The sequence below is a fragment of the Syngnathus typhle genome, linkage group LG11 (assembly GCF_033458585.1).
Source record: "Syngnathus typhle isolate RoL2023-S1 ecotype Sweden linkage group LG11, RoL_Styp_1.0, whole genome shotgun sequence".
In the NCBI taxonomy this organism is placed as follows: Eukaryota; Metazoa; Chordata; class Actinopteri; order Syngnathiformes; family Syngnathidae; genus Syngnathus; species Syngnathus typhle.
The window spans coordinates 13,178,502-13,189,951 of NC_083748.1; the positions used below are offsets into that span (position 1 = coordinate 13,178,502).

The following is an 11,450-nucleotide window of genomic DNA, read 5'->3' on the forward strand; positions in this document are numbered from 1 at the left end:
TGCAAATGCAGAAAAAGTTCTGCCCTGCCATTGCTGTGTTTCTGCTGTCGTTTAACGGCGCTTCGGCGGCCCAGAAATGGACTACGTAGTAGGCTAAGCAAGGGGACACAACATCTAGAAGGAAGGGCGATTCGTCGACGTTTGCGGCAACGGTGAGCGCGAAGCTTATACATGAAATTCGCCCTTGCTCCTAGCTTGTTTGTATGCATCTGTGCAGGAACGTGGGAGGCTTTGCTAGCTGCCATGCGCCCCTTCAAACACTCTTTATTAAAGTCTTCATTATGCATGTTCGTTTTGGTGAACAGCCCGGTTTCATGAGCCGGAGTGTGATGGAATGAGGTGTACGATTTCTTTCAAGGGGGCTGTCAAGCTCGGTTGCGCCCCATGATTGACTTGTCGCGTGGGGTAACATACCAAAGAGTGACGTCACGAGCTCTTTTTGACAACGCCTGTCATAAGAGTGTGATGCCGAGCGAGGCTCGTCACTAACCTCACGTTGAACCTCGGTTTACATTTGCGAGGCACATATAGGTCACCCACGTGACTGCAGTGGCACGGCCAAGTGGAACGTGGCACACCAAAACATTAAGGCTGAATCTATATTTTGCAGGGAAAGTGGATGAGTGATCATTTCACTGCATGGTATTTATAGCTTCGGGTGAGGACAACATATTTCATTTTTAGTCCTACTTCTGCTTCTTCGATGTGCAAAAAGGTGTTAGTCCGTTACATTTTGGTCGTGAAAGTTGAAGACGTAAAGAATTCTGCAAAGCTTGCTTCCTCCATTTGGCGGACATGTTTTTGTTGACATGCTTCCCACCCCTCTCTGCAAGACTGAAGGCCCGCATCCGTGGCCGCACTTCCAGCTCATCTATAAGCTAATGAGAAGTCGATAATCAATGAGCATCGTGCATGTTCAGCCCCAATCAATACAACATTTCAGCGGCACGGCTACATTTCACAGAAGCAGACGTGCAGGTGCCGTCTTAACGTGACGGGGCGGACCATCCGCACGCCATTATGCCATTAGATCCCATCTACTTGGAGTGCACGTGAATAAATAGCGTTCCCGTCTGGTGGCGTTTTGAATTCCAAAAGTCCGTTCATTCATTGAATAAGGTATTGATCTTTTATTTTGGATTTGTTATTTCAATTTACACCCATGATCAAAGCTCAAGCAGCTCCCCTGTTCACACTAATGCTTACGTCACATCACTTAAATTTGGACCACGCCGTAGAGTAAAACTTAGCACGGTAGTAAAGTACAATTTTAATATTGGTATGACAGGTACTTCCATTCCATGAATACGAAACGGTGAAATGATTTTAATGGCAGGAGGTTTGAATTCTAGTCAAGTTAGTCTGTTTGGTCATAGAGAAGGAATGGCACATTTATTCCATTAAAAATGTATCTTTTGTCAGAACAGGAACAGCCTCTGCACCGTACATAATGATCTGTGCTGAAACATCTAGATAATGACTAGTCATTGCCCGACTGCTATCTTATCAATAAAAGGATACAAAGAGAAAAGTGGCACCTCTGTCAGCCTATGGACAGACGGCAGCTTCAAGTGGAGACCTCCACGACCCTGCAGTTGAGTAAATAAACACTCCAAACCAAACACAGCCCTGGATGGACGGAAATAGCCTGCTGCCAAATGGATGTGACGTAGTGTTTGTGAGATAAGGTCCAACGGATTTATCGACTGACACCAAAATTGGCCTCCTCCTAGCTGCTGGTTACGAGTTCCAAATGAACTAATTGGCTTGGACCAAAAGAGAAATGGTCTTTTTCTCAGATGTTTTGATGGGAGCCCCTGGAAATATGCAGTTAAAGATGCTACTACATGCGTACATTTTCACAACAGCAGAAATGGGAATAGTCAGAGCGTCAATGCATGCAAAAATAAATTGGGGTACCATGGGGGGGGGGAGGGGCAGCCCATCATTACCATCATCTTCATTAGCGAGCATCCTGCTAGCCAATCAGCACGCCCGCCCTGCTCGGGGATTCCGCCCTGGTCCCGTTGGCTGTCGCTAGGATACCACATAATCAGGAGGCAGGCTGCGGCCTGGTTGGCGGAGTGGGGTGTCGATGCCGGGACGACGAGCTCGCCGTGCGTTCGGGGGTAGGTGGAGGTGTTGGAGGGGGGGCGCAGGGGGCTGGGCTGATATAGCGCACTCGCACCAACGCTTTCACTCACTCACTCAGTCAGTCAGTCGCTCAGTCAATCAGTCAGCCAAGCAAGCGCTGGAGGGGAAGCAGACAAAGAAGAGCATCATCCTGAAGTAGGACAGCACGCTCCCGGGGGATGGGGCACCATACCCCTGCATCGCGGTGGGGGGGCCATAGGAGGTAGGAGACTCGCTCAGGGTTGCTGGGCTTTGTCTTAGCAGCTGAGCACCCATCCTCACACATGCACGCACAAACATTTGCGCTAGCCACCATTACATATTAATTTGTGGGGCTTGATGGAGCCTGCTTGCCGCCGTCCGCGTTGTGCAGGAGCCAGCCGGTCTGTCGATGTGTCTGACAGCCTCTTAATGGCTCTCCCCTTCCTCTTGACTTGACAAATCCTCTAGACGTCAGTCCACGTGAAAATATTACATCCGCTCCAGGGGTGCTGAGCTCTGCAGCCGACTTGTTGTAGCTCTTGGTGCAACAGAAGTTTCAAGCGGCGTCATTCCGGAAAATCGGATGTATCCTGTCGTCAAGTCATGAAAATAGGATGATCAATGATGTTACCACGTGTGCGTCTACAACAAAACAAACCATCACGATGAATTGCAACAACAGCGGAAGTGTCGACCATTAAATGGGAACTCATCGCAGAGTCCTTAAATATGTATCTATAGTGTTCTATTTACAATATTTGTTAAGTTGGTATTGTACATTAAATTGCTTACATCACTTGCATTTGCACTAGTCATCCAAAAATATACATAATTCTAATAACTCCAGGTGAATTGTTACAGAAAACAAACCTTGCTGCTGTTCATTAAAGTCTGCGCTCGCATTGATCCGTTTCACGTTTACATAGTCAACGAAAGTGACTCTTATTTGACACATTTCCATAGTATGAGTGGTGTGCTTGCTTGCTAACAGTCCCGCTTTGTGGCTCCCAAGCGTCCCACTGCACCCAAGCGTCCCAGTTTTGAGCGGCCGTGTTTCCACCCGTCATTGTCAATCAAGGCTCGTTGCAACTTTCCATATTGAGGAGACCCAATGCTGCGAGGCGCTTGCAAATTTACAAGTGGACCTATCTCAGACACTGGTCAATAATGTGTGAAAAAGAAATAGGGCGCACACGAGTACCAGACAACGGTTTTGATTTGCGGAATTTTTTTTTAAAAAAGGCCAAATTTGCCCCATGGGAGCTAATGAAATCTAACACTGATGAAATGCAAACACAAATAGATCAGATGCTATTAGAATATGCATAGGCTGTATAATAATGGCCAAAGGGCGCTTAAATAGAAAAGTTTTTTGTGAGTAGTGTTAAATTCACTATTCAGTGTCTTTCCAGATGCAGTTGCAAAATGTGGCATGCAGGGACAGTATTGTGTCTGTGGTGGTGGTGGGGAGGGGGGGATTTTTTCCATTACCCTGTCACTGATAAATGCATGATTTCCCCTCATGGAGAGACTGGGGGGGGGGGAAAGCATCATTTCCATGGGGAGTGGGGGTTCCTTCCCCTCTTTCTGTGAATGCGGCTGCTTTGTGTACAAATATGAGCGCTCACCTTGTCCAATTGAAGTTCATGACCATCACTAAAACCAACATTTTAAAAGTGAATGGGATGTCATAGTCATCTTTTTTTGTCCTTTCATGTTGTAGTTGTTTTTTCTTGTGCAAACTTTCCGCCCAATACATTTCTTTTTTTTTTTCAATTTATTTAATTGAACGGCATACGGTTTCTAAGGGTTTTCATTTTGTTGGAGGTCCGCAAAATAAGCAGGCTCTACATCTGGGTTTGGGCCCCTAATCCTCTCTAAATAGTAATGAGAAGGAGGAGGAGGCAGCGGTAATGGCTTTAGAATGGCAGTGTGGCAGCAGTGCGAGTCCTGATTTAATCACTTCCATCTAACCCTCCTCAAGCCCCTTGCTCAAGCTTCACCCCTCATTTTGCTGTTTAATTACATGCACACACCTCTAACCTCCAGGCTAGAAATTCTCTCCTCCTCCCTTTAAGCTTTGTTTTCATCCCCATCAGCTGGTGACCCCTCTTCCTTTTTCCTCCGTAGCATCTTAACTTCCTCTTTATTCTCAAAGGCTGGATTTATTTAATGCCTTTTTTTTAATTTGTTCGCAGCATGAACAGAATAAACAAAGGCGTGGAATGAGATGTGTCCGGATCGGAAGTCGGCCTTTTCCAGATGTATAAACATCTAAATGTGTCAGTTTAATATAGTTTGTATCCCTTCAACGCTTCAGCGGAGTCATTTTTCCCCCCACACAGACTAATAATGTTACTGCAGTGCAATCACATGTGCAAATAAAATGGCAGCAGGACAGAATTTGAGAATTTAGAGCGGTAGCCAACTTCTCTTTCTCTGCTAAATTTTCTGAATCTCATGAGTGACATCAAGTTGTTGTTGGTTTTTTTTTGCTGTGCCTTACATTTCTATTGCTTAGTCTTATGTGTCTTAAGTCAAACTGCAGTGGCAGGGTGTTTTATTCACACGCACTTAAATGTACCCTCTTCTGTTATTCATTTGTTCTTGGACACGCACTTTAATGGAATAAATCTTCTCGTTGGCACTGATCCCTGCTGTGACATCAGAGCACTGGCATTGCCGCTTTTGATTCATTTCAATGATAGTTTGGGAACTGACATGATAGTTTGTTTTTACACATGCATTGCCAAACACTTTTCACCACGCTCCATGCCTGACCCCAACTGAACGCGACGGTAGACAACTCGCACGCATACCCGCAACTGCGCCCCCTGCTGTCCTTTTTGGTCAATTGTTCCGCTTTATGCTTTCCAAACACCCAAGCGAGTTTCTTCTCTCACACGCCACTTTCTCTGCTATGTTTCAGGCACAGGCGGGCCATTCAGAAGAGCCGGGGGTCAAAGGTGAGAAGAGCAGAGGGCACCATGAGCGAGCCGGGGCCCCCCGCCACACCGGCTGCCGCCGCCACGACCGCCGCCGCCTCCACCGCGGGCAGCAGCTCCGCGACTATCACAACCACCGCCACCATGTCCGCCAGCTCCACCACGGCTGTCGGCACCAACGCGACCACCGCGTCGACTACCACTACTGCTTCTGCTAGCAGTACTAATACCACCACCAGCAGCAGTAGTAGTACTAGTATTAGTAGCAGCACTAGTAGTAGTACCATTACTGCAGCAGCAGCAGCGAGACAGGCAGTCCCTCAGATTTCAGTTTACGGCGGAATACCCGACAGGCAAACCGTGCAGGTGATTGCTTCCCTATTTGTGCTGATGCGACTGAAACGAGAGATGTTTACGTTCCTTTGGGTCTTTTCAAAACAATCCAAGCGAGGAATGCTGCTTGCACTTTAGTGCTCTTGACATCCTGACCCCTAGGATTAGCCTCCACGTTGGCTGAATGGGGGACCCATTTGACTTTTAATGGCACTTTTCTCCCCCCTATTCAGACCAACAACGTTGTTTTCAAGCAGTTGAAAAGAGAGCTACTCATTTCGTACCGCGGAGGAGCGGCCTTTAAGATGTTTGACTTCCCGGTCAACCTTTTTCCACCACGGCAGCTTAATCGGATAAAATTGAGGATCTAATGAGGATCAGCGCTATGGAAAATGAATACCCAATTCGAGAAATCAGCCAATCATTTTCTTTTGCTTAGCCCACATTGTTCTCTTCCCTTGCTCCAGGTGATCCAGCAAGCACTCCACAGGCAGCCCAACACGGCGGCTCAGTACCTGCAGCAGATGTACGCGGCCCAGCAGCAGCATCTCATGTTACAGACCGCAGCGCTCCAGCAGCACCACAGCCTCAGCACGGCTCAGCTGCAGAGTCTTGCTGCCGTGCAGCAGGTGATAACATTCCTCCAGAGTCGTCTTTTTTTTTTTCTGTTAACATCTGTTAAATATATCTTCACCGTCTTGACCCCTTGCCCCAGGCCAGTCTCGCAGCGGGTCGCCAGAACTCCTCCCAGAACGGCACAACATCTCAGCAAACAGGCTCCACTCAAACCACAGTACGCACTTTGAGATTCTTCTGAAACGAAAAGTTCATCATAAATGAATCCAGTCCAGCGAGTACCCTGAACAGATTGCCGTTGCCAACTTTTTATGTCAAAAGAAGTGCTGGTCATCTCCTCCCTTCCCATAGATCAACCTGACCGCCTCGCCGGCGGCTGCACAGCTGATCAGCCGAGCCCAGAGCATCACGTCGGCTCCCGCTAGTATTTCCCAGCAGGCTGTTCTGCTGGGCAGCCCGTCGAGCACCACCCTCACCGCCAGCCAGGCGCAGATGTACCTGCGTGCGCAGATGGTGAGAACATAGCCCAAGGAAAAAAAAAAAACTGGAGGCTGCCACTGAAATTTTGTATTAGCTTGACATGCTAATGACTTCCTATGCTGTGTGGTGTTTTGCAGGCCCAGCAGAGCAACGTTTTCCAGGCGCAGCAAAGCAACTTAGTCCAAGTGGCCAGGAGTTTGGGCCGAGCCGTCCCCCTTTCGCCGCAGCTGATCTTCACGCCGACGGCCACCGTGACGGCGATGCAGTCCGACAGCTCCGCGCAAGTATGATGGCTGTCTCTGTTGGTGTCACCAAACGTATCTCACCGCTTTCAATTTAAGAGTTGGGAAAATAACAACTCTTCATTTGACACAATAAGCATGGCTCTCAAAGAGATTTTTTATAACCGCTTCATTTTCTTGAGCAGCAACGAGCTGGATAAGTCAATAACATCACCCTTGCTTCTTTTTGTCTTCAGAATCAGGTCCAAAATCTGGCCATACGCAGTCAGCAGGGAGCGACCACGTCTTCCACCCAGGCTCAGACGCTGCAGGCTCTGAGTTTGAAGCAGAGCCCCGTGGCCATCCAGCCTGCCTCGCTTGTCAAGAACCCCAGCCAAGGGATGCAAGTGTCTGCGGGACTCAAGTCCAACTCAACTGAGACCTCCTCCGAGGCCGGAAAGAAGGGGGACGGCGCTGTGGTCACAGAGGCCCGGGCCATTAATATGAGCCGCAACGTCACGACAGTCGGCGCGCAGCCGCTTATTGCTCCAGGTGAGTGGCTTCTGCAAATCTTAGGTTTTCAATTTCCATCCATGGTTGTGTCAGTCCAAATAAAAAAAAAACATCTGTCTGCAGCCTACACGCAGATTCAACCCCACTCACTGGTACAGCAACATAAGCAGCAGCAGCAGCAGCAGCAACAGTTTGTGGTTCATCACAGCCAAACCTCCCAGAGGAGCTCGGGTCAGCTGTTGCAGACGGCGTCCATTCAGCCGTCGCCGCATCCCGTTCCCGTGCTACCCAAACCGGCATCCCACCAGACCGCCGCTCCTGGCCAGCACGCCAGCATCTTCCATTCCACCATAAGTCCCCACATGCTCCAGCCTGCTGCCTCATCAATGACGAGTCAGGCCAAAGCTCAGCCTGTGCAGCTCACGGCCATCAACCTTCAAATCCATCCCACGGTATGATCTAGAAAATGGCGGTTCTGAAACAAACTCGTTTTCATGACTAGCCAATTTGTAACCATCCAAAATCTCAAGAGCAGTTTTGCCTTTGCAGTGACTTAGTATATGTATGTATGAGGAGCAAGTTACCCCCTTTTTTTTTTTGTCTCTCTCAGATTTTCTACTTTAACCACATTCAGTTTCACGACTCTGTGTAGTGGGCCTTAAACACAACACAGCTCCGGCGACAATGCATCTGTAATCGGCATCGTGTGCGGCACGTAAAATATTACAACAGTGACACAATATTGGCAGGAGAAAAGGGGATATTGCAAAATGTGCCGCTCGAGCGGCAGTATCTGTCTGTACGCTGGCCAACTCACTGGCGGTCCTTTATCCGGGTCCGTTTTAGCCAAGCTGAAGTAAATAACAAACGGGAAAGGACCTTCAACTTCCCTCCTTCAGGAACATTCTGTTTCCCTTTGAAACTGCAGGCCTCTCGAACGCTGGTTCAGGAGTGTAAAGATAAGCCAACGTCACTGGTGGTGAGAGAGACGTGTGCAGCCTCCAACCCGCCGCCGCAGCAGCAGCAGCAACAAAAGCCGCCGCTGCCGCCGCCACCGCCGCCGCCACCGCCGCCACAGCAGCAAAATACGCCGGCGCCACCCAGGAAGCCGATAGAGCACCCCAAAGCTGACACGGTGCCACAAGGTCAACCGCAAGGTAACGGCAAATTTTTTTTTTTTTGAATCCGCAAATGGGCTTCTCCAAAAACAGTTTCCCCTCCTCCTTAACGTATCTTGTCATGTCTCAGTGGGGGGTGCGACCAAGAGGCCGGTGCCTGCACCCGAGAGCCCGCCTCCACCCATGACCTCAGGAAAGGACAGCGAGACGCTCAGCGCGGCGCCGACGCCTGTCGCACCGCACAACGGCGAGAGCAGGCCGCCGCAGGCCATCGTCAAACCGCAGGTCCTCACGCACGTCATTGAGGGCTTTGTCATCCAGGAGGGTGCCGAGCCGTTCCCAGTGTGTGTAAGTGGCTCCCCTTGGCAGCAGCCAAACTCCATTAGATTAGCCTCGAGCGGTGGCGCTCTCTCTCTCTCTCTCTCTGGCCTGCAGGGAGTTGTCAACCGGAGAGCGCAAATTCTCTCTCGCTCTATGTGAGCTGCCAGCTCGTCTGTGATTCTGCCTTGAACTATGGACACTTCATCACTGAACTCTCTTGCGTGTCAACAGGTGGAGCGTCTCCCCATCCTCATCGACAGCCCCAAGAAAGTGGACAGTCATCTGTCCTCCGACCCGGACAAAACTCCCGTCAGCAACGCGGCCAACTCAGACTCGGATCCTGAAGACTCGAATCAGACGGGTGAGGCAGAAAGCTCCAATCTCAATCTTTCATTTGATACAGTTGTAGATGACCCATCATGTACTTGGTTGTCTAACTGACATTATTGATCAACACAAAGTAACAATCTGATCGGTGTCAACAGAAAACGATCAAGAGCCCAAGCTGACGTGTGAATACTGCGGCTGGGTGGACTTTGCCTACACATTCAAGCGTTCCAAGCGCTTCTGCTCCATGGTTTGTTCCAAGAGGCAAGTCGACATGAACGTTTTGAACCCGATGGAATCAAAAGAATGGAAGAACCAAAAGCGGTTTTCATCCCTGGAATGCTGCGCAGCGATCAATTATCACTATTTTATGAATGAGGAAAAATCCAAGAGTCCCTTACTAATCCAAATAATGTGAACCATTTTTACACACAGGTACAGTGTGGGCTGCTCAAAGCGCATGAGACTGCTGCGCACAGAGAAAGCCAAACAAGCCAATCGCTGGCATAGAAGAAGCCAAGGCTGCTCAAGTATCCAAGCCAAGAAGCGGGTATGCAAAACACTCAAACTTTTTCCACCATTTGAGCAAATCCTACACTCCATCTAGATTATTATACCGGCCTTTTGTCTTCATCAACCTTCTCAGAAGATGTCCCCGTCGCCACAGCAGACTCAGGGCGGCTCAGTGTCGTCACCGCATCCCTCCCAGCCTAGCCAAGAGGAGTCCAGTCCATGTTCAGAGATGTCCAGCTACGAAGAACCAGCTTCGCCCATGTCGGCGGCCAGCTCGGGACCCCCGGCACCTCCCGCCCCGCCCCCGGCTCCCGTCCAGCGGCAGCCGAGCAGGGCGTCCTCGGAGCCGGAAGTCCTCGGCGGCATTGACGCCTCGCCCGCTTTGTGTCAGCCTTTCTTACCCAATGACCCCACCAAGTGGAACGTGGAGGAAGTGTATGAGTTCATCTGTTCCTTACCAGGTCAGGAGAAACTATTTGGTGATGTGCACTACTTTGTCAGTGTTGCATTGCGGGGCGAATCATTTCTGGGTCATCCACAGGCTGTCAAGAGATCGCCGACGAGTTCCGCTCCCAAGAGATTGACGGCCAAGCTTTGCTCTTGTTGAAGGAGGACCACCTAATGAGCACCATGAACATCAAACTGGGACCTGCGCTCAAGATCTTTGCACGCATCAACATGCTCAAAGACTCGTAGCAATGAAAGCATGTTTGGGACCTCACCATATCATCTTCACAGACTCCTGCACTTACTTGACGGCGACATGAAGAAGACGCTTTTGTCTCTGTGTTGGCTTTCGTACGGAGAATCAAATGAGATTACCTGTCCAAGTGTTAAACAAGATGAAATTCCTCCCATGTGGTTCCAGATGTACAAGTTCATCTCCATAAATTTGAATCTTGTTTGTGATTTCAATTCAAAAAGTCAGTCATTAAACATGAAGGGGAATATTTTGCTAATTTGAAATTTCATTGAATATATTTGGATTGTTCTAGAAATGGTGAATGAGGGGTTTGGGAGCTATAATCCACAAAATGGCAAATTCAGGAAGGATTTCACACTGCATATGGACTTTTCCATTTCAATTACTGAGCTATAAAAAGTTCTCCGTCATGTTCCAATCTATTGAAATGCACCTGGTATACTAAAGAATAACAAAAGGGCTAAGAGAGTCAAGTCAGCACTGCCGTTAAGTATTTCCTTTGGTTTTTAAAGGTTTATAAAACAAGATTTTGTAGTTTTGTCAGCCTAGGAAATGGCAAAACAAGCAATTTTGTGTCTGGGAACAGAAGATTGTATCAGCAGGAATGTTGCTGCACACTAGTGTCCGTTTGTCTCACTATCATGGCACTTAATTGTCTTTTTTTTTTGGTATTCCCTTCATCTTAAACATCCACCGTGGAGTTTTGTGTAAATGGCAGCCGGACGGATTTAACTTAACCTTGTTATTTGACTACAGAAATATTTTTTGAAATATGCAAATGTATAAGAACACCCTTGAGTTTGTTTTTGTCAATGATGTTATCGGTATGTGTGTTAAGTGGCCGCTGAGGACTTTGGTCATGTTTTGTCGAATGCTTGTGCTATAAATCATTTCACCTTCCCGTTGGCGTCTTTAATTGCTGCAATGTTTCTCAGGAGAATACTTTGCATTGACAAAAAACACAATGCTGATATCAGACTTGAGGGATGCTTTTCTCATTGTATCCTTTAATATCATGAATATAATATTGCTTTTTTTTTGGTTTGAAATATTGGAAACAGTATCACATTTTCATTGACAAACCCAAAACTCTGGCCACAAACATGGGCAAAGCTTTGATTGCTGGTACAGTCGTTCCCTTGACATTTTCTACGCGTCTCAATTGACATGCTCGTCCGTCTATGCAGCGCTCCAAAGCCATCGCGGTTCCTGCATAACAAGGAGCCAGGCTGCACGCAGGCTGAGCCAGGCAGGAAGGCCGTTTGAGCTGACCTTTTTGTCAAGA

General features: G+C 48.4%; 1 protein-coding gene across 2 annotated transcripts; it reads left to right on the forward strand.

Moving 5' to 3' along the window:
* On the forward strand, positions 1-11,066 carry phc2b (polyhomeotic homolog 2b (Drosophila)). Of its 2 annotated transcripts, none has more exons than XM_061291942.1 (15): positions 1-152; positions 5,045-5,426; positions 5,861-6,022; positions 6,109-6,186; positions 6,321-6,482; positions 6,587-6,733; positions 6,928-7,222; positions 7,307-7,635; positions 8,112-8,340; positions 8,432-8,649; positions 8,854-8,983; positions 9,108-9,213; positions 9,385-9,499; positions 9,596-9,923; positions 10,004-11,066. In XM_061291942.1, exons 2-15 carry the CDS (start codon positions 5,103-5,105, stop codon positions 10,156-10,158), a joined length of 2,778 nt encoding a protein of 925 aa, XP_061147926.1. In that variant the 5' UTR covers positions 1-152; positions 5,045-5,102; the 3' UTR covers positions 10,159-11,066. The 2 variants fall into 2 exon arrangements, with proteins under 2 accessions (XP_061147926.1, XP_061147925.1); XM_061291941.1 differs by lacking the exon at positions 1-152 and adding an exon at positions 2,179-2,356.
* The last annotated feature ends 384 nt before the right edge of the window (positions 11,067-11,450 follow it).

What these genes read in the sequence shown, in the direction of transcription:
- phc2b (XM_061291941.1), top strand. Translation starts at nt 2,313, where the DNA reads ATGGGGCACCATACCCCTGCATCGCGGTGGGGGGGCCATAGGAG. An exon ending in AGTCCGACAGCTCCGCGCAA is followed by an intron (nt 6,734 to 6,927) that starts GTATGATGGCTG and finishes TTTTGTCTTCAG; the next exon opens with AATCAGGTCCAAAATCTGGC. An exon ending in ACCTTCAAATCCATCCCACG is followed by an intron (nt 7,636 to 8,111) that starts GTATGATCTAGA and finishes TTGAAACTGCAG; the next exon opens with GCCTCTCGAACGCTGGTTCA.